Raw genomic sequence first — 23,267 nt, 5'->3', positions numbered from 1 at the left:
TGGCTGCTAGTGCTGCGGACACGCTGTGAGTGCTGCTCCCGACTCTCCCAGGCAGGAAAGGTACCGCTGGGCGCTGACGCGGGCGTGAGAGCAGGGCCGGCTCGGACGTGCGGCTCGTTCGGTAGCCCTGGTGGGTGGTGTCACTGCAGCTGCCTCGTGTGGCTTCTCGCCATGCCATGCCCCTGGCGGTGTCTGTTGGGGCAGCTCCACGTTCCTTCCCTCTCTGCCCTCGTTAAACGGGCTGCCCCAAGGAGGGGAGGCTTTCACAAGCAGGACCTGTGGGAGAGTGCCCTTGGCTCGGATGCCCACGGGCCGAACGTGACCGAGGCTGCGCTGCAATGCAGCACACAGCTCCACTCCTTTCTGACGCAGGGCTGTGTGCTATGCAGAGACCGTGGGCCCAGGATGGTGTCCTCTGCCTTGATCTGGGGGGCATCGCGGGCTGGGGCCTGTTGTCTCCTCTGGGGATGTGAGGGTGGGCACAATCTGCTCCAGGTTAGGCACATCGGTGCAGCTTGCCAGCTGTTTGCAAGGTGCGAACAGAGTCATGCGGTGGCAAAGTCTGGGTGTGTTGCTCCAGTCTGTGCCCACGTACCAGGGTGAGAGGCGCCAGAGGAACCCCTCAGATAGACAGCATGGTTGGGCTCCCGTTTGGGTCACTCCTGGGCACCTGAATCTTTTTACATTCAGCAGCAGCAATCCTTCATCCTCTCTCCACGCCGGGCCCACCCCATGCACATCAGGTGTGGCCCCAGGTTACCGTCACTGTCCTGGTGGACATCAGGCAGGGCTGCTGAGACAGCGACTCGGGCAAGCCTGTAACAAGGAAGGTTATAGTCCAGACGACAACTGGGATGGAGCACGAGGGGGCACTGCAGGCAGCAGGGCAGGCTTCCTTCTAAACACAGGACAATGTTCTGGGCAGGTCCCTGAGAAACCAAGAGCTGCTGTGCTCCAAATATACTTGACACAAGGGTAACTGGCCAGTGAACGCTCAGGAATGGAGAGCTGCAGGATCTGGAGTGAGCGGTGTGACGAAATGGGAATGTTCTTAATGTTTGCTCTGAATACTGTGTTGGTGCCTCAGTGTCCCCTATGCAGTTCTTAATATCTAGGTGCTGGGATAAGGGTGTGTGATTGCTGCAGAGCCAAGGGCCAGTGCACCTAAATGCCTGACACTCTGTCTCCGAGCAACTGATGGCCTGGGCCCCTCCTCTGCAAAGGTGCCAGCTGAAGGTGTTGGAGACAAAGGGATCAGGTGACCTCCTGGCCCGGGAAAGGGGCTGAGCAGAGAGGAGGGGCTGGAGGGAGTTGTTAATCTGGAGCTGGCTGGGGACGAGGAGTGAAGTGCAGATGTGGGGATCTGGCTCACTGCCCCCCAGAATGGACCCGGCTGAGGGGTCCGGTTCGCTGTACCTACAAGCTCTGTTTTAGACCCTGTTCCTGTCATCGAATAAACCTCTGTGTTACTGGCTGGCTGAGAGTCACGTCTGACTGCAAAGTGGGGGTGCAGGACCCTGTGGCTTCCCCAGGACCCCGCTGGGGTGGGCTCGCTGTTGGAAGCACACGGAGGGGCAGAGGATGCTGAATGCTCCAAGGAGAGACCCAGGAGGTGAAGCTGTGTGAGCTTCTTGCCCTGAACAAGTCTGCTCCAAGGGAGAGGAGGCTCCCCAAAGTCCTGACTGGCTTTGTGGGGAGCAGTTCCAGAGCATCGCCCGGTAACTCTGTGACAAGTGTCCCAGGAGACAGAGCGACCCCACTGGCCATCCAGTGACCATGGACTCTCTGATGCCGGGGTGGGTTGTATCTAGCCCCTCCACAACAATGGGATGGATTCCTCCAGCACAGTCTCTGGTGCCGTGTCCTCTCCTTTCAGCCTTCCCAAGCCAGGCTCATTGGCAGATCTAGCAAAGCGAAAGTGAAAGCATTTGTCACACTGGACCAGAGAATCGGATCCTGCCTGTGGCAAGGGTGGCTATCGGGTGCTTCTGAAGTGACCCCCAGACATGTGACAATGACCCATGGGTGGAAATTCCCTCCTGAGTCCTGCGGTGCTCCAGGCAGAGCTGTCGGGAAGGACTTCATTTCTGGCAGTAGCTGGGCACGGCTTTAAAGCAGGCCATGTCTGATGTAACCGTTTTATCTCCGCTAGGTTGAACTGTAACCGATTTCCCTCTCCCATTAGCTGAGCCTGCATTTGCTGCAGCCACTCAGCTCATAAGCAGCTGGCTCTGGGGATGGCCAAGTGCTTATTAACAAGAGGCAGAGCCCCCGGGGGGGGGAGGGGAGGAGAAGTTCTCTGATGTTCTTGGTGCAGCTCACAGAGCCTCTGTCTACACAGGAGAGCTCTTGCTGTGACCTTCTGCTTTCCCTCCCCAAAGAAACAGGACAAGAGCAAACCTCAGTTCTGCCCAGCACTGCTGCTTGAGAGGCCCAAGCCCACTGATTCAGAGCCCCTGCCAGAGGCCAAGGGGATCCAGGGACCTCTTGTAGCTCACCCTGGATCTCCTTTTTTCAATTGGAGATATACCTATCTCCTAGAACTGGAAGGGACCTTGAAAGGTCATTGAGTGCAGCCCCCTGCCCTCACTAGCAGGACCAAGTACTGATTTTGCCCCAGATCCTTAAGTGGCCCCCGCAAGCATTGAACTCACAACCCTGGGTTTAGCAGGCCAGTGCTCAAACCACTGAGCTATCCCTCCCCACATCACCTTTCTCAGGCATCTCAGCTTCTGTACCGGCTCTAGACGTCATGACTTCAGGCTGGTTCCTAGTTCCTCAATGTGCTGCTGCAACCTGATCCAGGCCCTTTTATAGGCTCCGGGGGCAGGGGATCTGTGGGTCAAGTGGCCAGAGCAATCCATGGCCACCTTCCTAATGACTATGTAGGTGCAGAGACTACAGATCCCAGGGTGCAATGCTTTGTCTCTGGGACAAGGCACTGCATTCTCTGCCGGCTGTGACTGGGGTTCAAGGAGAAGGGAGCTGGTCCCCGCGGCTGCGTTCTGTGGTGGTGAAGCTGAGTGGGGTGGAAATCTGGCCCCTGCTGATAGTGTCTCCGATGAGTTTGCTGATCTTGCATCATGGTGCAATACCGGCTTCTCTTTGTAAGGAACAGGAGGCATGGTTATGAATAGCTGTCAGGTACCGAGTGCCAGTGGGGGGCTGCTAGCACTGTGCCTGTGAAAGGTGTGCAGAGCTAGTGCACATGTGTTACCATTGCCCCCCGGTGGGTGGAACTGGAACTGCTCACTGTGTGTCATAGCTCCTGTACTGCTAACTGTAAAAGAAGATTCTTCTTTGGCTCAGGGCAGGTGCTGGTGCTCTTGGAGCCAGAGGGCATGACTTCTATCCTGGCTTATGGCTGTGAAGTCACAGGTGGCTACGGATTCCATAAGGTCTGACGGAGGTCTCAGAATTCGCAGACAAGCGATGCTGTGTAGTAAAGGCAGGTAGTTGGCGTCTGACAACTTTGAGAGGACTAAGAAATCACAAAAAACTCACCTCCCTTCTTCACGCATGGCAAGGCCAGAAGGGACCACTATGACCCTCCAGTCTGCCCTCCTGCCTAACCCCGCCCCGTGACGCCTGCATCCAGCCTGGCACTGGTGGGTGAGCTAGCAAGCGTCTTCTAGAAAGACATCCCAGCGCGAGGCCCAGGTTACGTTAACGGCAACGCTTCTACGGTTCCTACCATGTCCTCGCTCCAGAAACACAGGGGGCCTGATCTACCCCCCACAACCTCACCGCAGTGAGCCAGGCTCACTTCACTGGAGCTGACAGTGGTGAGACCGAGAGGGGAATCCGGCCCCGTGACAAGCAGCCGACACACCACCCAGCGCTCAGGATTGTCCTGACGGGCCCCTGGCTGGCAGAGCGGCACCTGGCGCCTGAGCTAGGAGGAGGCCGGGAGGTGGAGCTGCTCAAAGGGAGTTCTCTGTGGCTTGTTTATGCAGCCACAGCGGTGGGCCGGGTGTTTGCCAGCCTGAGGAAAGCAGCTCCCCACTGGGGACACTGAGCTGTTCTGCTTGGTGGCTCTGAATCCACCCTGTCCCCTACCCAACCCTCCTGGCCAAGGCAGGACTGTCGCTTGGGCAGAGACCAGGGCCTGAGTCTTCCCCCGGAGACGGGTGTGAACCAGGAGCAGCTCCCTGGCAGTGGTGACACTGCTGTCCTTGTGGTGGTGGTGAGAGGCAACCCAGGACTGCGGTGCCACATCCTCGCTGGGGTCTCAAGGCGTTCGGCTCTTGCTCTGTGCCCAGCTCTCCCAGCCGGGGATCGGCTCACCCAGGGAGGCTGGAATATGGGTCTTGAGAGCCGCCGTGCAGAGCGGAGAGGGTAACACTGCCCTGGCCGCTGGGGACCAGCCCTGAGAGCCTTTGGTGTGTGTGTCTGGGCCGGGGGTGGTCCCAGAGAGCAGGGGAGAGACTGGGACGGTGCCCGGCCCAGCTTGCCAGCTGCAGGGCAGCCATGCAGGCTGTTCTGGCCCCGGCCCAGCCAACATGCCTCCCTCTGCTCTCCAGCAGGCATGCCAGTGCCAGTGCCAGTGCCAGGCCAGCCGGGGGCTCGTTAGTCCTCAGCCACCGGGGTCACGCCCGGGCCGCTGACCTGCAGCAACGGCACAGGGTGACCTCGATGCTGGAAACCGTGGGGGATCGTATGGGCTTCCTCGGCCAATCAGAAGCCAGAACGCTGCTGGACTGTTTGCGTTCAGCCCTCTCTCCGCTAATCAGAAGTCTGCCAAATTGCGTGTCGGGGGGGGGGGGGAAGCTCCCTCTCAGCCAGTCAGAAACCAGAACTCTACTGGGCTGGGGGTGTGGCCGGGCGTGGTGTGGGGTTTGGGGCCTCGCTCCGCCAATCAGAAGGGACGTGGGTGAGGGCCGGGGAGCCGGGTGTGGCTCCCCGAGGCCCATGGGAGACGGGGCAGCAGGCTGGAGCGCCCCTCTGGCGGGTGGAGCAGCCTGTCCGGTCCTCCAGCTGCAAGCTCAGCGAATACAGAACACAATGGCTAGCGCTGGGCTCCATGCGCCCGGCCTCCCCCCGCTCATGCATCGTCCAGGATGGGAGCCCTCGCCCGGCCCCGGTCCCGGGCGGCGGCTACGCCAGCGGCTTCAGGTGGATGGCGGCGCTGTTGGGGCGGGCGGCGAGGATGTAGATGACGTTCTCCTTCAGGAAGGTCGGCCAGTCGACAGGCCTGCTGGGGAGAGCAGAGGGGGTTAGCGTGGGGGCCACGCGGGCAGGGGCTCGGTCTCCAGCCCATGTGTGCTACGCAGCAACTCCTGGCCTGACCACGGAGGAGCAAGCCCGTGGGCCCTACAGATCCCAGCGTGCTCCATCGGAGCTCTGCCTGTGTAGGGACCCCTGGGGAGACAGGGTCCCCTCGCATGATAGATCTGCTAAGCAGGGGTCTACAATTCCCATCTGCCCCCTCCCCACTGCACATCCCCTTCCTCCTGGCCAGGTAAGGGGGCACAGAAACCCTGCGAAAGACCCTGAACCGGGATCTGATTGGGCACCTAGGGGAAGCAGCAGCTGCCTGGCCAGCCAGGAGTAGCGGAGAAGCCGGACACAGAGAGGAACCCCCAGGAACTGGATGCAGAGTCCCGGGCGGAAGGCTGTGATGGCTGCACATCATAGCTGGGTGCAGGTCTGTGTGGGGCGTAGAGGGCAGCAGTTGGGCAGGGAGCCAGGACAGCGATGAAACACACCGCTAAGTGATCCTGCCTGGGAGCCTGCAAGCGCCTATTTGCTGGAATAGCGCCCGGACTGAAGAGGGCAGCCCAGGCACGGAAGAGCCGTCCATGACCCTCGAGTGGGCTGCCCCCCAGACCCAACCAAGAACCGCTATTGCTCTTCAAGCCTCGGTACCTTGCCCTCTCCTGCCAGCCCCCGTAGAACACTCTTCCCTTAGCACGGGACCACCAGCCTCGTGCCTGCAGGGCCTAGCAGCAGAAGTGCTTTTCAGTGCTCGTCTCCAAGTCCCGGTGCAGCTGGCAGGCTCCTGGCCCCGGGGGTTTGGGGCACTCTCGCCCTGAGCAGCTGTGATCATCACCCTGGGACGCTGCACAAAGGGGCTCGTAGGGTCCCCCATGATTCCCGGCCTGCGTAGCAGCCAGGGCGGTGGAGCTGGCGATGAGGGGGGCTGGCAGATGGCTAGAACACAGAGCAGCACATTTTCCAGCCCAGCAGCTGGTTTCTGCAGTGCTTGGCGCAGCTCCAGTGTCTCCTGCCCGCCCATCTGCTGCGTCATGCTCCAACCTTTCAGGGCCTGACCCCTAAGTCCCAGGTTTCTCCGGCAGCAGCTGTGGAGATGCTTTAGGTGTCTGTGCCTGTGCCATCACCGTGAAAATGTCGGATCCTGATCTTAAGCTAATAATACTTAGCACCTCACAAACATGAACGAGTCGCCCCACACCCCCGGGAGACAGGCCAACACCATTAGTACAGATGGGAAACTGAGGCACAGGGAGGGGAAAGGACTTAGGTGTCACAGCGCATTGGTGACAGCCAGGATTAGAAACCAGGAGTCCTGACACTCAGTCCCCTGCTCTAACCTCTAGCCCCAGCTCCCTCTTTCCTGGGCAGGATGACGAAAAGGAAGAGCGGCTTTGCTGACTATTCCATTTTAAAACGTATTCAGTTGCCAGCAGAAATCTGTCCCCCGGGAGAATTGCTAAAGAGCCAGGTGCTTTTGCCAGCGTGCTCCCGCCCGCCTGGGAAAGGGACGCCATCACACGATCCTTCCCTGGGCGGAAGAGCCAACGTGTCTGGCACACAGAGAGCCCCACTCAGCCCTCTGTCCCTGCAGCTTTGCACTGATGGGACACTGCTAACTTCAATGATGAAGCTGGCCCTTTCTGCGTGGGCTGAACGCCATGAAATACATGGAGCTACAGCTTACCGAGGTTATTTCCCAGCTGGGTGAATTTCCTCAACCACCCAGTGATTTTAACAGGAGACAGAACATTTTCTCCAGACGCATGGACTGGGGTGGGATAATTATACTGTCTGCCTCACATATCTATAGTGCTTTTCATTACCCTGGAGACTCTCTGGCTGCTTTCCCCTCACCACCACCCCACGCTACAGAAATGCAGCCACCTCTGGGGTGCAGCAGTACATTTGTTTGCTGCTGGCTGTGATGGGAGACTCTCCAGGCTGAGGGAGCGCAGTTCTGCTCTAGCTAGAGTAGAAAACCATCTTGATTAAGCTGCTGATTTCTGTGGATTCCAGGAAAGCTGCTGAAGACAAGTTTTCCTGGAAAATGTCACCACTCTCGCATCAAGGCACCTGAGGCTCTGCGTGGGCTTGTGTATAGAGCACTAGGGTGGGACTCTGGAGACCTGAGTTCTAGTTCTGGCTTTGCTATTTGCCTACTGGGTGATTTTGGGCAAGTCACTGTACTGCCCTGTGCCTCGGTTTCCCCATGTGCAAAATAGGGGCCAGGACACTGGTCTACAGGTGAAAAGTGCTGTAATTACTGCTGACCCCAAGGAGGTACCAGCTCAGTCTCACCCTGCAGGTGGCACCTCCAGCAGCCCACACTGGTTTCTCGTCAGCACTTTGCTTAGTGCACGAGGGGACTCCCTGGCTGTGTGTTAGGGTGGATCACCGATCGAGCACCAGTCAATGGTTCGAGGTCGTTGTGAAACAGCCTAGTATTGTTAGTCTTGAGAAAAGCAGGCTGAGGGCGGAGCAGCTACCAGCCCTTGGCTGTGGCAAGGGCTATTCTAAAGGGGACAGAGATCAATTGTTCTCCATGGCCACAGAAGGCAGGACACGTGGTGGGCATAATCTGCAGCAAGGCAGCTGTCGGTAGCTTTTAGGAAAAGATTTCTAATGCTCAGGGTCTTAAGCTCTGGAGCCGCTCCCAAGGGAGGTTGTGGGATCCCCGTCACTGGAGGCTTTTAAGACCAGGCAGGACAAACCCCCATCAAGGAAAGTCCAGGTTTACTGGCCCTGTGGCCTAGGTGAGCTCTGCAGGACCCTTCCAGCCCCACATTGCTATGATACCCCCTTTAACAACCCACCCCACAGCAGCCAGACAAGCTGCACTGGCTGGTGGGGGAGCCTAGCAGAGCTGAATGGATGCTGCCGCCATGGGCCTGGAGATTCCTGCGGCAGAACCCATCTTCCCCCCACACCCCGCCCCGCTCACCTGGATTCCTCCTGCTCTGTGCCCAGCAGGGTCTTCTCCTGGCTCCTGCTGCTGCCGCTGCTGGCTGGGCTGCTCTCTGACATGGGCCCCACATGGCTGATGCTGCGGAGGAGAAAGGGCATTTCCCTCCTTTGCCCCTGGGCTGCATGATTCGGCTGGGACTGCCCCAGTGCCCTGGGGCAACCGTATGACAAACACAGGTTGCCAGGGCCTGCCGGGCTCCAGCTGTACCTCACATGCTGGGCATGCGGCATCAGGTGTGTGAGGGGAGACGGGGGGGCTCCCCATGCCAATCTCAGGTGGGGGAGGGAGATGGGGGGACGCAGAAGGAAGTGGGAGCTGTTGCTGGGGGGGTGCCGGGGGATCTGGCTCACACTTTGGCCGGTGCTGGGAGGACACTGGGCAGGGGTTCTGGGTGCAATCGCTCCGCTAACTAACCAGGAGTTTGGGCCTCCTGGTGCTCCCCCGGCTCTGGCTGGGGAAGAGTTCTCCCCCCTGGGCAGCCCGGCCCTGTTACCTGACGTTGCAGGATGGGGCCTCCTTCTGGTGCTTCCGAAACCACGTGTGCTGGGCTTTCCGGCACTCGCCCTCGCTGATCAGCCCCTGGCTGTCCTGGCTGAGGGGCAGGAAGGTGGCTCGCGCCCGCTCCCGCTCCTTGGCTGTCAGTAGCCGCAGCAGGGAATTCTGCAGGAGGGAGAGACCGGAGGAGGGCAGGGGGGCTGGCTGGAGCTCCTGGGCATGGCTGGAGAGGGTGCAGGGGGCAAAGCTCCCCTCAGGCACAGGGACACAAGCCGAGGGCTTGGGTTCATCACAGCTGTGCCAGCCCCAGGCAGCACTGAGGGATGTCCTGGACAGGTCCCTCTTCAGCCATCCCAAGCTGGGGCGGTGGGAATACAGACCCATTCTGCTGATGGGTGTGGGGAGAGAACACCACACCTCAGCTGGGATGGCCACTGCCTCAGCCTGACCTACAAAGGGGGAGGCTGACTAGTGATGGGGCCTCCATATAATCTACCCCTCTTGGGCTGACAGGGGAGTTCAGATCTGGGACTCTCTCTCAGCATGAGAAGGTCTGAGCCTCTAGGTCTGGAGCCAAAGGAGAAGTTCCTTAGCTGGCTGCTCTAGTGGGCTCTTATCCTCTTTTGTTGACCAGCCACTCGAGTGGGACAAAGACATAAGATCATAAGAACGGCCAGACTGAGACAGACCAATGGTCCATCTCGCCCCGTGTCCCGCCTGCTGACAGTGGATGGTGCTGGCCTCAGCGGGAATGAACAGAACAAGACAATTTTGAGTGATCCATCCCCTGTCGTCCGTTCCCAGCTTCAGGCAGTCCCGAGGTTCACAGACATCCAGAGCATGGGATTGTGTCCCTGACCATCCTGGCTAATAGCCATTGATAGACCTGTCTGCCAGGAACTGATTTAGTTCTTTTATGAGCCCAGTTATACTTTTGGCCTTCACAACATCCCCTAGCAAGGAGTTTCACAGGTGGTTGTGTGAAGAAATACTTCCCTTTGTTTGTTTTAAACCTGCTGCCTATTCATTTCCTCAGGTGGCCCCTGCTTCTTGTGTTATGAGAAGGGGTAAATAACACTTCTCTACTCACTTGCTCCACACCAGTCATGATTTTATAGACCTCAGTCATATCCCCCCTTAGTCTCCTCTTTTCCAGACTGTATAGTCCCAGTCTGATTAATCTCTCCTCATATGGAAGCCGTTCCAGACCCCTAATCATTTTTGTTTTCTGAACCTTTCCAATTCCAATAGATCTTTTTTGAGATGGGGCGACTACATCTGCACACTGTATTCAAGATGTGGGCGTACTGTGGGATTTATATAGAGACAATATGATATTTTCTGACTTATTATCTCTCCCTCTCTTAATGATTCTCAACATTCTGTTTGCTTTTTTGATGCCGCTGCACACTGAGTGGATGATTTCAGAGAACTCTCCACGATGACTCCAAGAGCTTTCTTAAGTGGTAACAGCTAATTTAGACCCCATCATTTTATATGCATAGCTGGGATTATGTTTCCAATGTGCATTACTTTGCATTTATCAACATGGAATTTCATCTGCCATTTTGTTACCCCGTCACTCAGTTTGGTGAGATCCCTTTGTAACTCCTCACAGTCTGCTTTGGTGTTTTGAGTATGGACCCTGGAGACTGGTGCTCTGAAATAACTAAGGTAGCTAGGTAGATAGATGGGGGCATGTATGGGGATAGATAGATAGATAGATAGAGGCAGTGGATGGGCATAGATAGATAGGTAGATGGATGAGGTGGATGGGGATAGATAGAGGGGGTAGATGGGGATAGAGGGGGTGGATGGGGATGGATAGATAGATAGATAGATAGATAGATAGATAGATAGATAGATAGATAGATAGATAGAGGGGATGGGTGGGGGTGGACAGATAGGTAGGTAGATAGACAGACAGACACAGGGAGTGTGTGGGGATAGATAGATGACATGGGGATGGACAGAAGGCAGGCAAAGAGAGATCTTGAGGAATGGGTAGCTCACTGGGATGGGGATAGATAGATGGGGGATGTATGGGAATAGATAGATAGACAGACAGACACAGGGGATGTGGGGACTGATAGATGACATGGGGATGGATAGACAGACCGACCGACCGACAGATGCAGGGTATGTGTGGGGATGGACAGACACACAGACAAAAGGCGGGCAGAGAGATCTCGAGGAATGGGTAGCTCATTGGGATGGGGATAGATGGATAGATAGATGGGGGGTGTATGGGGATAGATAGACAGACAGGCAGACACAGGGGATGTGTGGGGATAGATAGATGACATGGGGATGGACAGACACACAGACAAGGCTGGCAGAGAGAGATCTCGAGGAATGGGTAGCTCACTGGGGTGGGGATAGATGGATAGATAGATGGGGGGTGTATGGGAATAGATAGACAGGCAGGCAGGATAGATAGATAGACAGGCAGACACAGGGGATGTGTGGGGATAGATAGATGACATGGGAATGGACAGACACACTGATAGAAGGTGGGCAGAGAGATCTCGAGGAATGGGTAGCTCATTGGGATGGGGATAGATAGATGGGGGAGGTGTATGGGGATAGATAGACAGACAAACACAGGGGCTGTGTGGGGATTGATAGATGATAGATGACATGGGGATGGACAGACAGACAGACACAGGGGATGTGTGGGGATAGATAGATGACATGGGGATGGACAGACACCCAGACAGAAGTTGGGCAGAGAGAGATCTCGAGGAATGGGTAGCTCATTGGGATGGGGATAGATAGATGGGGGAGGTGTATGAGGATAGATAGACAGACAGACACAGGGGCTGTGTGGGGATTGATAGATGATAGATGACATGGGGATGGACAGACAGACAGACACAGGGGATGTGTGGGGATAGATAGATGACATGGGGATGGACAGACACCCAGACAGAAGTTGGGCAGAGAGAGATCTCGAGGAATGGGTAGCTCATTGGGATGAGGATAGATAGATGAGGGAGGTGTATGGGGATAGATAGACAGACAGACACGGGATGTGTGGGGATTGATAGATGATAGATGATGTGGGAATGGATAGACAGACAGACACAGCGGATGGGGTGGGGATGGACAGACACCCAGACAGAAGGCGGGCAGAGAGAGATCTCGAGGAATGGGTAGCTCATTGGGATGAGGAGAAGCACTGGGGCAGTCTTTGGGATGCTCAAGGATCCCCCTTGGCCTCCTGATCTCCCCATGGGTGCCCCCCACCCCGGTTCATTGCCCTAGGGGGCCTGGCTCCATGCACTTGGGGGGCTGTCTCAGTACCTGTGGCCGGAGTTTCTGCAGCAGCACGATGGACTCGTGGGAGAGGAAATCTGGCCACTCGACGTGGCCCTTCTTGTCGGGGTCCAGCGCGGAGAACTGCAGGGCAGCTCGCTCCTCCTGCTCCTCGCTCATCGGCCTCTCGAAGTGGCACTTGTGGAGCAGGTGCTTGTAGTGCAGGAAATTGTCCTGCGTCAGGCAGGTCTCTGCAAGACCAAGCCAGCGACGTCAGCCCTGTGCTGCGCTGCCGAGGGTGGCCGTGACACGCTCAGGGGAGAGCACAGCCACAGGAGCCGGTGCTGCCTTCACAATCACATGGGTCACGCAGGCCCTTGCACCTCCACTCCCATGCCGGGACCTGCAGCCAGGCCTCCCGTGATCCCCTGGCAACCACCCATGACATCACAGGCACACTCTGCATTGTGCACCTGTGATGTCATGGATGTGGCCAGGGAAACATGGAACCTGAGTGTAGGTCTTGGCAGGTGAAAAAACAAGGAGCAAACTGGGGCCCAAAATCTTGCTCACCTGCTGACCCAGGGCTTTCAGGACTGGGGGTGCACGGCTGAAATTACGTGTGCAGCATGGGCCTAACTCTGGGCCTGCAAACCCTGGTCTCTCTGCTTGAGTTAAAGGAGAAACTCCACCAGCCATCAGCAGTAGTAGAACTTTTATCATCTGTAGCCCCAATACACCCAGGTGCCAGCACACTGCAGGGTGAGGCAAAGGACAGCACGTACCGGGGATGATCTTGCATTGCTGGAAGGTGTCCATCAGGCTGTACATCTCCTCCTCCGTCAGCAGGAGGTTGAGGTTATCCTGCCGCAGGGAGAGACGTTCAGAGAGAAACACCCAGGGGTTAGTTAGCACCTGGAGAACAGCCCCCGGAGCTCCACCTCAGCTGCCTGGCAGGATCCGTAATCCCACCAGGGACTTCGCCAGCCCCATCGCCGCAGCATCTGGCGCCTCCCAAGCATTTAGCCATGGAAATACGGAGAGCCACCTGTCTCTTTCTCCCTTCCCAGCGTGCAGTGGAACTACTCAGTCAGCTTGCAGGCTGTTGTTTACAGGAGGGAAGCTGTGCTCTGTGCGTGTGGATGGGGGCGGGGTGCTGTGTTCCTGTGTGTGTGCACACATGTGTGAGCATGCTGTGCAATGTTGCACAGCGAGGTCGAGAAGGATTTAGCAAGGGAAAGCCAAAGTGACAAAACAGGTTTCGCATTTTGTTCTGAACATGGGGAGGCCTGTTGTCAGGTTATTAGAGCGAGTGCGGGGGGTGGGACATGTCACTGTGTTATTGTAGGGCTGCAGTGGAGTGCGGGGGCAGGGCACGCCGCTGGGTTATTGTAGGGCTGTGGGGGAGTGCGGGGGCGAGGCACGCCGGTGTGTTATTGTAGGGCTGCAGTGGGAGTGTGGGGACGAGGCACGCCAGTGCGTTACTGTAGGGCTGCGGGGGAGTGCGGGGGCGGGGCATGCCAGTACGTTACTGTAGGGCTGTGGGGGAGTGCGGGGGTGGGACATGCTGGTGTGTTATTGTAGGGCTGCAGTGGAGTGCGGGGGCAGGGCACGCCGCTGGGTTATTGTAGGGTTGTGTGGGAGTGCGGGGGCGAGGCACGCCGGTGTGTTATTGTAGGGCTGTGAGGGAGTGCGGGGGCAGGGCATGCTGGTGTGTTATTGTAGGATTGTGTAGGAGTGCGGGGGCGAGGCACGCCGGTGTGTTATTGTAGGGCTGCAGTGTTAGTGCGGGGACGAGGCACGCCAGTGCGTTACTGTAGGGCTGTGGGGGAGTGCGGGGGCGGGGCATGCCAGTACGTTACTATAGGGCTGTGGGGGAGTGCGGGGGTGGGGCATGCTGGTGTGTTATTGTAGGGTTGTGTGGGTGTGCGGGGACAAGGCACGCCGGTGTGTTACTGTAAGGCTGCGGGGGCGGGGCAGGCTGGTGTGTTATTGTAGGGCTGTGGAGGAGTGCGGGGGCGAGGCACGCCGGTGTGTTATTGTAGGGCTGCAATGGGAGTGCGGGGGCGGGGCATGCTGGTGTGTTATTGTAGGGCTGCAGTGGGAGTGTGGGGGCGAGGCACGCCGGTGTGTTATTGTAGGGCTGCAGTGGGAGTGCGGGGGCGGGGCATGCTGGTGTGTTATTGTAGGGCTGCAGTGGGAGTGTGGGGGCGAGGCACGCCGGTGTGTTACTGTAGGCCTGTGGGGGAGTGCGGGGGCGGGGCACGCTGGTGTGTTATTGTAGGGCTGTGTGGGAGTGCGGGGGCGGGGCACGCTGGTGTGTTACTGTAGGCCTGTGGGGGAGTGCGGGGGCGGGGCACGCTGGTGTGTTATTGTAGGGCTGTGTGGGAGTGCGGGGACGAGGCACGCCGGTGTGTTACTGTAGGGCTGCAGGGGCGGGGCATGCCGGTGTGTTATTGTAGGGTTGTGGGGGTGTGCGGGGGCAGGCATGCTGGTGTGTTACTGTAGGGTTGTGTGGGAGTGCGGGGACAAGGCACGCCAGTGTGTTACTGTAAGGCTGCGGGGGTGGGGCATGCTGGTGTGTTACTGTAGGGCTGTGAGGGAGTGCGGGGACAGGGCATGCTGGTGTGTTATTGTAGGGTTGTGTGGGAGTGCAGGGGCGGGGCACGCCGGTGCGTTATTGTAGGGCTGCAGTGGGAGTGCGGGGACGAGGCACGCCAGTGCGTTACTGTAGGGCTGTGGGGGAGTGCGGGGGCGGGGCATGCTGGTGTGTTATTGTAGGGTTGTGTGGGTGTGCGGGGACGAGGCACGCCAGTGTGTTACTGTAGGGCTGCAGTGGGAGTGCGGGGGCGGGGCATGCTGGTGTGTTATTGTAGGGCTGTGTGGGAGTGCGGGGGCGGGGCACGCTGGTGTGTTATTGTAGGGTTGTGTGGGAGTGCGGGGACGAGGCACGCCGGTGTGTTACTGTAAGGCTGCGGGGGCGGGGCATGCTGGTGTGTTACTGTAGGGCTGTGAGGGAGTGCGGGGGCAGGGCATGCTGGTGTGTTATTGTAGGGTTGTGTGGGAGTGCGGGGGCGGGGCACGCCGGTGTGTTACTGTAGGGCTGCGGGGGCGGGGCATGCTGGTGTGTTACTGTAGGGCTGTGAGGGAGTGCGGGGGCGGGGCATGCTGGTGTGTTATTGTAGGGCTGCAGGGGAGTGCGGGGGCGGGGCATGCTGGTGTGTTATTGTCGGGCTGCGGGCGAGGGCGGGGGCGGGGCATGCTGGTGTGTTATTGTCGGGCTGCAGTGGGAGTGTGGGCGCGAGGCATGCTGGTGTGTTATTGTCGGGCTGCAGTGGGAGTGCGGGGGCGGGGCATGCTGGTGTGTTATTGTCGGGCTGCAGTGGGACTGCGGGGGTGGGGCATGCTGGTGTGTTATTGTAGGGCTGCAGTGGGAGTGTGGGGGCGAGGCATGCCGGTGTGTTATTGTAGGGCTGCAGTGGGAGTGCGGGGGCGGGGCATGCTGGTGTGTTACAGTAGGGCTGTGTGGGAGTGTGGGGGCAGGGCACGCCGGTGTGTTATTGTAGGGCTGCAGGGGAGTGCGGGGGCGGGGCATGTCGGTGTGTTATTATAGGGCTGCGGCGGAGTGCGGGGACGAGGCACGCTGGTGTGTTACTGTACGGCTGCTGGGGCAGGGCATGCCGGTGTGTTATTGTAGGGCTGTGGGGGAGTGTGGGGGTGGGGCATGCTGGTGTGTTATGGTAGGGGTGCAGTGGGAGTGTGGGGGCGAGGCACGCCGGTGTGTTATTGTAGGGCTGTGGGGGAGTGTGGGGGTGGGGCATGCTGGTGTGTTATTGTAGGGGTGCAGTGGGAGTGTGGGGGCGAGGCACGCCGGTGTGTTATTGTAGGGCTGTGGGGGAGTGTGGGGGTGGGGCATGCTGGTGTGTTATTGTAGGGGTGCAGTGGGAGTGCGGGGGTGAGGCACGCCAGTGTGTTACTGTAGAGCTGCGGGGGTGGGGCATGCTGGTGTGTTATTGTAGGGCTGTGGGGGAGTGCGGGGGCGGGGCATGCCGGTGTGTTACTGTAGGGCTGTGGGGGCAGGGCACGCCGGTGTGTTATTGTAGGGCTGCGGGGGAGTGCGGGGGCGGGGCATACCGGTGTGTTATTGTAGGATTGTGTGGGAGTGCAGGGGCGAGGCACGCTGGTGTGTTACTGTAGGGCTGCGGGGGCGGGGCATGCTGGTGTGTTATTGTAGGGCTGCAGTGGGAGTGCAGGGGCGGGGCATGCCAGTGTGTTATTGTAGGGCTGCAGTGGGAGTGTGGGGACGAGGCACGCCGGTGTGTTATTGTAGGGCTGCGGGGGAGTGCGGGGGCGTGGCATGCCGGTGTGTTATTGTAGGATTGTGTGGGAGTGCAGGGGCGAGGCACGCCGATGTGTTACTGCAGGGCTGCGGGGGCGGGACATGCTGGTGTGTTATTGTAGGTCTGCAGTGGGAGTGCGGGGGCGGGGCATGCCAGTGTGTTATTGTAGGGTTGTGTGGGAGTGTGGGGGTGGGGCACACCGCTGTGTTATTGTAGGGTTGTGTGGGAGTGCGGGGGCGGGGCATGCCGGTGTGTTGTTGTAGGATTGTGTGGGAGTGCAGGGGCGAGGCACGCCGGTGTGTTACTGTAGGGCTGCGGGGGCGGGGCATGTTGGTGTGTTATTGTAGGGCTGCTGTGGGAGTGCGGGGGAGTGGGGCACACTGCTGTGTTATTGTAGGGTTGTGTGGGAGTGCGGGGGAGTGGGGCACACCGCTGTGTTATTGTAGGGTTGTGTGGGAGTGACACTGTCTGGGCTTGAGGGGGGCTGATGCCGTCTATCTGGGCTGGGGGGAGTGACACTGTCTATCTTGGTGGGGGTGACGCCATCAGTCTGGGCTCGGGGGGGGGCGGTAACGCCGTTTCCCGGGGCTGAAGGGGTTGTGGGGGTGGACACAGAGTTTTGGTTATGGGAAGCAGAGCCTCGGCCTTGCGGGTCTGGGCCCAGCCAGGTGCCTCTGTCAGCCTCTGGCTCCTGCTCTGTGCCCCATGGGGCAGCGGGGCCCTGGCGCAGGCGTGTCAGAGACTTGTCTGCTGCTGCCCAGGCAGTGCCTGCTGTGGGTGTCCCCAGCTTGGAGCGCCCTGCCCACTATTTGCACGGCTCCCCAGGGAGCCGTGGGGCCCGGTGCTGGCCCTAGTGCAGCAGCCGGGAGGGCCACACTCACGCAGTAGTAGCAGCTCCAGCCCATCTCGGTGTGCGCCGTCTCCGTCACCTCCACGGCGCTGCTGTTGTGCAGGAAGCCCATGCGACGCAGACAGCCGTCGTGGTAAACCCGGGTGCACACCCTGCAGGGGAACAGGCTCTCCGCCGTCCACACCTCGCAGATCTTGCACATCTCGTCGCTGCTCACCTGGGCATGGCAGACGGGAGAGATGGGGTGCGTGAGCAGGGGGGGACCCATCACACACACCGCCTCGGTGCTCCCCTCATTCCCTTGGCCCACAGCCTGCTGGAGGCAGCCACGCAGGGTGCAAGGCCCCGAGGCCAGGATCTGTAACTAGTGAGGGTGCTGTGTGCGGGGAAGAAGTGTATTCAGCTCCTGTGGGGATGGGGGCCACATGAGAGAGAGGGCAGGGGTTGGATGGACTGAGGGGTACGTATGGGGATGGATGTAGGGGTGTGTGTGTGGGGGGGATAGACAAAGGGGTGTGTGGGGTAGATGGAGAGAGGTGTGTATGGCAATGGATGGATGGATGGATGATTGGATGAAGGGGTGTGTAAGTGGAGGGAGGATGGATGGATGGAGGTGTGTGTAGGGGGATGGGGTGAGATGGAGGGATAGAGGGGGTGCGTATGGGGAGGGATGGAGGGGTGTGTAAGGGGAGGGATGGATGGAGGGAGGGAGAGATAGGTGGAGGGAGTGATGGATGGGGATGGAGGGATGCGTGTGTGTGTATGTGTAAGGGGATGGATGTGTAGGTGGATGGGGTGGGATGGAGGGGTGTGTAAGGGGAGGGATGAATGGGATGGAAGTGTGTGTAGTGGGAGTGATGGATGGATGGAGGGAAGGAGGGATTGGTGGAGGGAGCTGTGACGAAGTGAGACTGTTCTTAATGTTTCCTCTGAATACTGTGTGGGTGCCTCAGTTTCCCCTATGCATTTCTTAAGTCTCTAGGGGGTGAGATTGTTGCAGAGCGAAGGGCCAGTGTGCATAAATGACTGGCACTCTGTCTCCTGGCAACTAATGGCCCAGGCCCTTCCCTCCTGCAAGGGGAGAGCTAAAGGTGTGGGAGAACAAAGGAATCAGGTGACCTCCTGGCCTGGGAAAGGAACAAAGCCCAGAGGAGGAGGGGCTGGAGGGAGAGTCAGTTTGGAGCTGGCTGAGGGCAGACATGGGGGTCTCGCTCACTGCCCCTCCAGAATGGACCCGGCCGAGGGGTCCCATTCTCTGTACCTACAAGCTCTGTTTTAGAGCGTGTTCCTCTCATCGAATAAACCTCTGTGTTACTGGCTGGCTAAGAGTTACGTCTGACTGTGAAGAGGGGGTGCAGGACCCTGTGGCTTGGACTCATAAACTACCAGGGTTGGAAGGGACCTCAGGAGGTATCTAGTCCAATCCCCTCCTCAAAGCAGGACCAACCCCAATTAAATCATCCCAGCCAGGGCTTTGTCAAGCCTGACCTTAAAAACCTCTAAGGATGGAGATTCCACCACCTCCCTAGGGAACCCATTCCAGTGCTTCACCACCCTCCTAGGGAAATAGTGTTTCCTAATATCCAACCTAAACCTCCCCCACTGCAACTTGAGACCATTGCTCCTTGTTCTGTCATCTGCCACCACTGAGAACAGTCTAGATCCATCCTCTTTGGAACCCCCTTCAGGTAGTTGAAAGCAGCTATCAAATCTCCCCTCGTTCTTCTCTTCTGCAGACTAAACAAGCCCAGTTCCCTCAGCCTCTCCTCATAAGTCATGTGCTCCAGCCCCCTAACCATTTTTGTTGCCCTCTGCTGGACTCTTTCCAATTTTTCTACATCCTTCTTGTAGTGTGGAGCCCAAAACTGGACACAGTGCTCCAAATGAGGCCTCAAATTTTTTGATGGGTGGAGAGGTGTGTTGGGGGTGTGTGTAACAGGAGGGATGGAGGGGTGTGTAAGGAAGGTGTGTATAGGAAGGATGGATATATGGGGAGCTCCTTCTCCCTGTCCGCAAGCTGAGGTTGCCTACATTGTGGAACGACCACCTCGCACCCTCATCCAGGGGTCACCGGGTCCCTCCATGGCATCCCTAGCACCTAGTGGTGGGCTGCAGGTCAGGACTAAGGGGCATGAGCCCAGGAGCAGTGGGGAGCGCAGCACAATCAGTTTGAGAGCATCAGCAGACCAGCACGTGGAAGTCGAGGCCTGGCCCGTTGGGGAGCGCTGGAGCTGAGGGCTGACAGGTGCTGGACGTATTGAGTGCAGAGCCCAGGGCTGGGAGAGCAGGGGGTCAGGACTGCGGGGCACCGGCTCTCTGCTCGGCTTGGGCAGGCTGGCACAGCAACCTGGGCTCCTCTCCTAGGGACCCTAAAAGCCTTTCTGGGGTGTAGAGGTGCAGACTCATCCCGGCGGCACCTCCTGCTGGTGACTTCGGGGAACTAGCTCATTCCAGCTCTGGGGCACTCTCTGCAGGCCAGTGATCCGCCTGTCCTCTGGCCCCCGTGTCCTTCCCAGGACCCCAGTGCCCTTTTACCTGGGGTGCTGCCCCCTGACAGTCCCCCACCAATCTGGGTCTCCCCTCCCTGGGGGACCCCCACCCACAACCCCCATTTTGCCTCAGTTTTCAGCTACTGCCAGTCCCCATCTAGCCCCCATTCACTGGGGCAGACTGCAGTATCAGCCACTCATCATAGGCAAAGGGGTTTGGACCTGCTGCCTTTGCCTACCCCCCAGGCTGCCCCCTGCAACCCCCAGTACCTCTTAGCCTCAGGCCGTGGCCTAGCATAAGGCCTTCCAGACAGGAGCTCCCTAGCTCCTCTGCCTTTCCTCAGCCCTGCTCCACTCAGGTCCCCTGGGTCTAGCTCCCTGCAGCCAGACCCTTCTCCCTCTACAGGCAGAGGGAGACTGACTGGGCTCCTGGCTCCCAGCCTCTTTATCCAGGCCAGCTGGGGCCTAATTGGGGCACGCCCAGCTGCGGCCCCTTCCCCAGTCAACCCAGCTTTTAGAGCTGCAGCCCCCTCCAGGGCTGTTTTTTAAACCCCTCAGGGCAGGAGCGGGTGCCCACCCCGCTACAGGGGGCCAAGAGCCCCAACTCCCTGTGCACATGACCCTTCTCCAGCTCCCCCCGGCCAGTGGCTAAGCCTGGCATCCAGAGCAGCACAAACACGCCCGGGCCACAGGGCTGGGCACAGGGTGGGCCTCTGGTCCCCCCACCCCTACGTGTGCAGCCAAGATGACCCAGGCTGCAGACATGTGGCCGAGAGTCAAAGGTTAAGGCAGGAGGTGGCCAAGCCCCCCATGGGCCATGGACTGTGACTGCTGCAGTGACTTATGTTCTGGCATGGGGCTTGCAGCCCCCAGACGGTCTCCCCACGCCAAGGGGAAGCCAGGGGCTTTCAGCAGCACCAGCGGCATCACCCACCTCGGCATGGTCACCCGCTGGGCCCTGGCACCCAGGATGAGGGGATGTGACCTGCCCTGGAACAGCAGGCCCGTCTGCCAGCCCCAAGCTGTGGGAGCCCTCTGCCCCTTCCTACCTGCCTGCCCCAGCCTGGGGAGTGACGGGGAGAGCAGGTTACGCCGGCTCCTCTAAACTCTTCACCTGAGCTCCCCCATCTCCGTGACCGGTGCCCCCTACATCCCCATCTCCATGCCAGGTGCCTCCCCAGCACTCACCTGCTCCCGTTGCTCCAGGCTGATCTCCAGCGGCTCGTCGTCGTGCAGCTCGCGTGTGGGCCGGACGAAGGCCGGCGGAGTGAAGCGGTTGGCACGGTCGAACTCCTCCGGCTCCACACCCCGTCCGTCCCGCAGCCTTTCCCAGGCTGCCCGGTTGGCATGGCTCTTCTCTCGCTGCGTCTGTGAGGGGCCAGCGGCCTCTGGCCTCTCCTCCTCCTCCTCCTGCACCTCCTGCACCACATGCTCCAGTGTCCCCCGCCGCCCGCCCCATGCCTCTGCCTTGCGCTTGGTGGAGGGCCGCTCCCGCAGCCCATCCTTGAAGGCAGAGACAGCCAGGCTGACCTTCTGCACCTGCTCCACCGTCTGGCGCCGGGACATCAGCACCCCCATGGCTCTCCTGGCAGGAAAGATGGGGTGGGGGGTTCAGAGGCAGCCTGCTTCACAGCTACCAGCTGACAGCTCACAGCCCTTCCTATCACCGAAAGCCAGCCTCTTCTGGGGTGTGCCATGGCGGCTGCCTCTGCAGGTCTCACCCACCTCTGGGGCAGGGCACAACAGCTGTTTGACAGCACACAGCAGGGCTGCATAAGAGTCATGCACCTATGTCTGAAATGCAGTCACCTCTGGGGCAGGACACAGCAGCTGTTTAACAGCACACAACAATGCTGCACAAGAGTCACGCACCTATGTCTGAAATGCAGCCACCTCTGGGGCAGGGCACAGCAGCTGTTTGACAGCACACAGCAGCGCTGCACAAGAGTCACACACCTATTTCTGAAATGCAGCTACCTCTGGGGCAGGGCACAGCAGCTGTTTAACAGCGCACAACAACCTAGCACCACAGAGTAGGACAGAAGAATTCCTTGTCCAGCTGAAGCTCCGGGCAGGGGTACGGGAGAGTGTGGGGAATCGACTGATCCATGTTAGGCTCTGACCAGGGTTGATGCCCACATTCTTGTAGAAAGTGCCCAGGTCCTGCCCTCGGTGTGCTTGTGGCTCTGGCCTGAAAGAGGCACTCAGGGGAGGATGGGACAAACAGAGATCAGCCATGGAGAAGCCCCTCAGCTCCCTCTGACCCTTCCCCGGGGCCTGGGCAGCCCCAGCCCTTCATGCTGCTCCCTGTCAGGTGGTGGCTGGCTCCAGTGACTTGCTCCCATTCCTCCCACAGTGGCGGAGGAGGGGTCTGGGCCAGGCTGTGGCAGCTCCAGGCCCAGCTCAGACACCGGCTCCTGGGCCTTGAGCAAGTCCCTGCACCCATCTCCTTTCCACCCCTGGAAAGTGGAGCCCATGGTGTTCTCCTGGCTCTGCCGCATGGAAGGGGCTGTGATGGAGTAGGGTCTGTCTGTGTGGGGGATGGGAGAGCCAGGAAGGACTTTAGGTGAGGGACAGGATTTTTAAGCCAGTAACCTGAGCCAGGTGAGGGGGAGGGTGTCAGCACCTTTCCCCGGGAAGCCGGACAAAGGAAGGGGCCGGCTGGAGGAGGAGCAGTTCAGTTTCGGTTTGGGGCTGGGTGGGGGAATTCAGGGGATCCTATGCTGGGATCCAAGCACCCTGAACCCCCAGAAGGACTCGATTGAGGGGTCCTGGTTGGGCCTGCAAGCTCTGCTGTAACCTGCATTCCTGTTGTCCAATAAACCTTCTGTTTTACTGGCTGGCTGAGAGTCACTGTGGGTCCCAGGAAGAGGGGTGCAGGGCCGGACTCCCCCACACTCCGTGACAACTGGTGGCAGCACTGGGATATACTGCACCCCGTGGACGGCGCTTCCTGCAGTAAGTGACTGGGGAGCAGTAAAACGAAGGGGTGACTAACCCCTGGGAGTGTGTGCCCAGTGAGAAGGACTTTGCAGTAACAGGGTCCCCCGGGGGATTGCAGCGAGCGGTCGCAGGGGCGGAGGAGTCTGCAGCTCGACCCTGGCAGAGAGGCGGTGACCTCAAGAAGGGCTGGTGCACTAGGGGTCCCCCTGGAACACAGGCGGTGGCTTATATGGGCTCGAGGTGCCCTGCTCCAGCAATATTTGGAGCTGGGTCTCTCCCCCGGCCCTGCCTGGATTGGGTCCCGGCCCTGGCCCCCGCTGGTCTCCCCCCACATCCCTGCCCCACCGCGTCCCTGCTTGGAGTGGGTCCCTGCCTCCGCCTTCCACCCCGCCCTCTGCGTCCCCCCTCCGCCGCGTCCCTGCCTCTCGCACGTCCCTGCCTCTCACAGATCGTCTCCTGGCAGAACTGCTGTCTGCTGCCCTAGGGACCTAGCGCCTGCTATCCGCTAATGGCAAGGCAGGCTGCCCTTACCCTGCTCTTCTGCCCTAGCCCTGAGCCTCTCCAACGCCCCAAACCCTCATCCTCAGCCCCAACCCTCATCCCCCGGCACCCTGATCCTCATCCCCAGCCAGAGCCCTCATCCCCCTGCACCATCATCCTCATCCCCAGCCAGAGCCCTCATCCCCCCGCACCCTAATCCTCATCCCCAG

The 23,267-nt window shown here is 59.3% G+C and overlaps 1 protein-coding gene and 1 long non-coding RNA gene across 3 annotated transcripts in view; one reads left to right on the top strand and one right to left on the bottom strand.

Moving 5' to 3' along the window:
- Window positions 1–2,635: 2,635 nt before the first annotated feature.
- PHF24 (PHD finger protein 24) overlaps window positions 2,636–23,267 on the bottom strand; it is a 45,684-nt gene continuing 25,052 nt past the window's right edge. The window contains exons 2-8 of one of the 2 annotated variants that reach the window (XM_030567444.1): window positions 20,803–21,199; window positions 17,157–17,342; window positions 12,721–12,799; window positions 11,984–12,186; window positions 8,676–8,842; window positions 8,159–8,260; window positions 2,636–5,194 (exon numbers count right to left, since the gene is read on the bottom strand). In XM_030567444.1, the coding sequence (XP_030423304.1) occupies window positions 5,098–5,194; window positions 8,159–8,260; window positions 8,676–8,842; window positions 11,984–12,186; window positions 12,721–12,799; window positions 17,157–17,342; window positions 20,803–21,192 (1,224 nt within the window). In that variant the 5' untranslated portion in view covers window positions 21,193–21,199 and the 3' untranslated portion in view covers window positions 2,636–5,097. Of the gene's footprint in view, window positions 5,198–8,158; window positions 8,261–8,675; window positions 8,843–11,983; window positions 12,187–12,720; window positions 12,800–17,156; window positions 17,343–20,802; window positions 21,200–23,267 lie in introns of both variants that reach the window. The other variant, XM_030567443.1, reaches the window with a different exon arrangement.
- On the top strand, window positions 4,327–22,321 carry LOC115653787. The gene is made up of 3 exons (XR_004001006.1): window positions 4,327–4,338; window positions 5,402–5,406; window positions 22,230–22,321. It is a non-coding gene; the product is annotated as an uncharacterized LOC115653787 (long non-coding RNA).

This window comes from Gopherus evgoodei, chromosome 6 (genome assembly GCF_007399415.2).
Source record: "Gopherus evgoodei ecotype Sinaloan lineage chromosome 6, rGopEvg1_v1.p, whole genome shotgun sequence".
Lineage (NCBI taxonomy): Eukaryota > Metazoa > Chordata > Testudines > Testudinidae > Gopherus > Gopherus evgoodei.
This window is presented reverse-complemented; position numbering and strand designations above follow the sequence as displayed.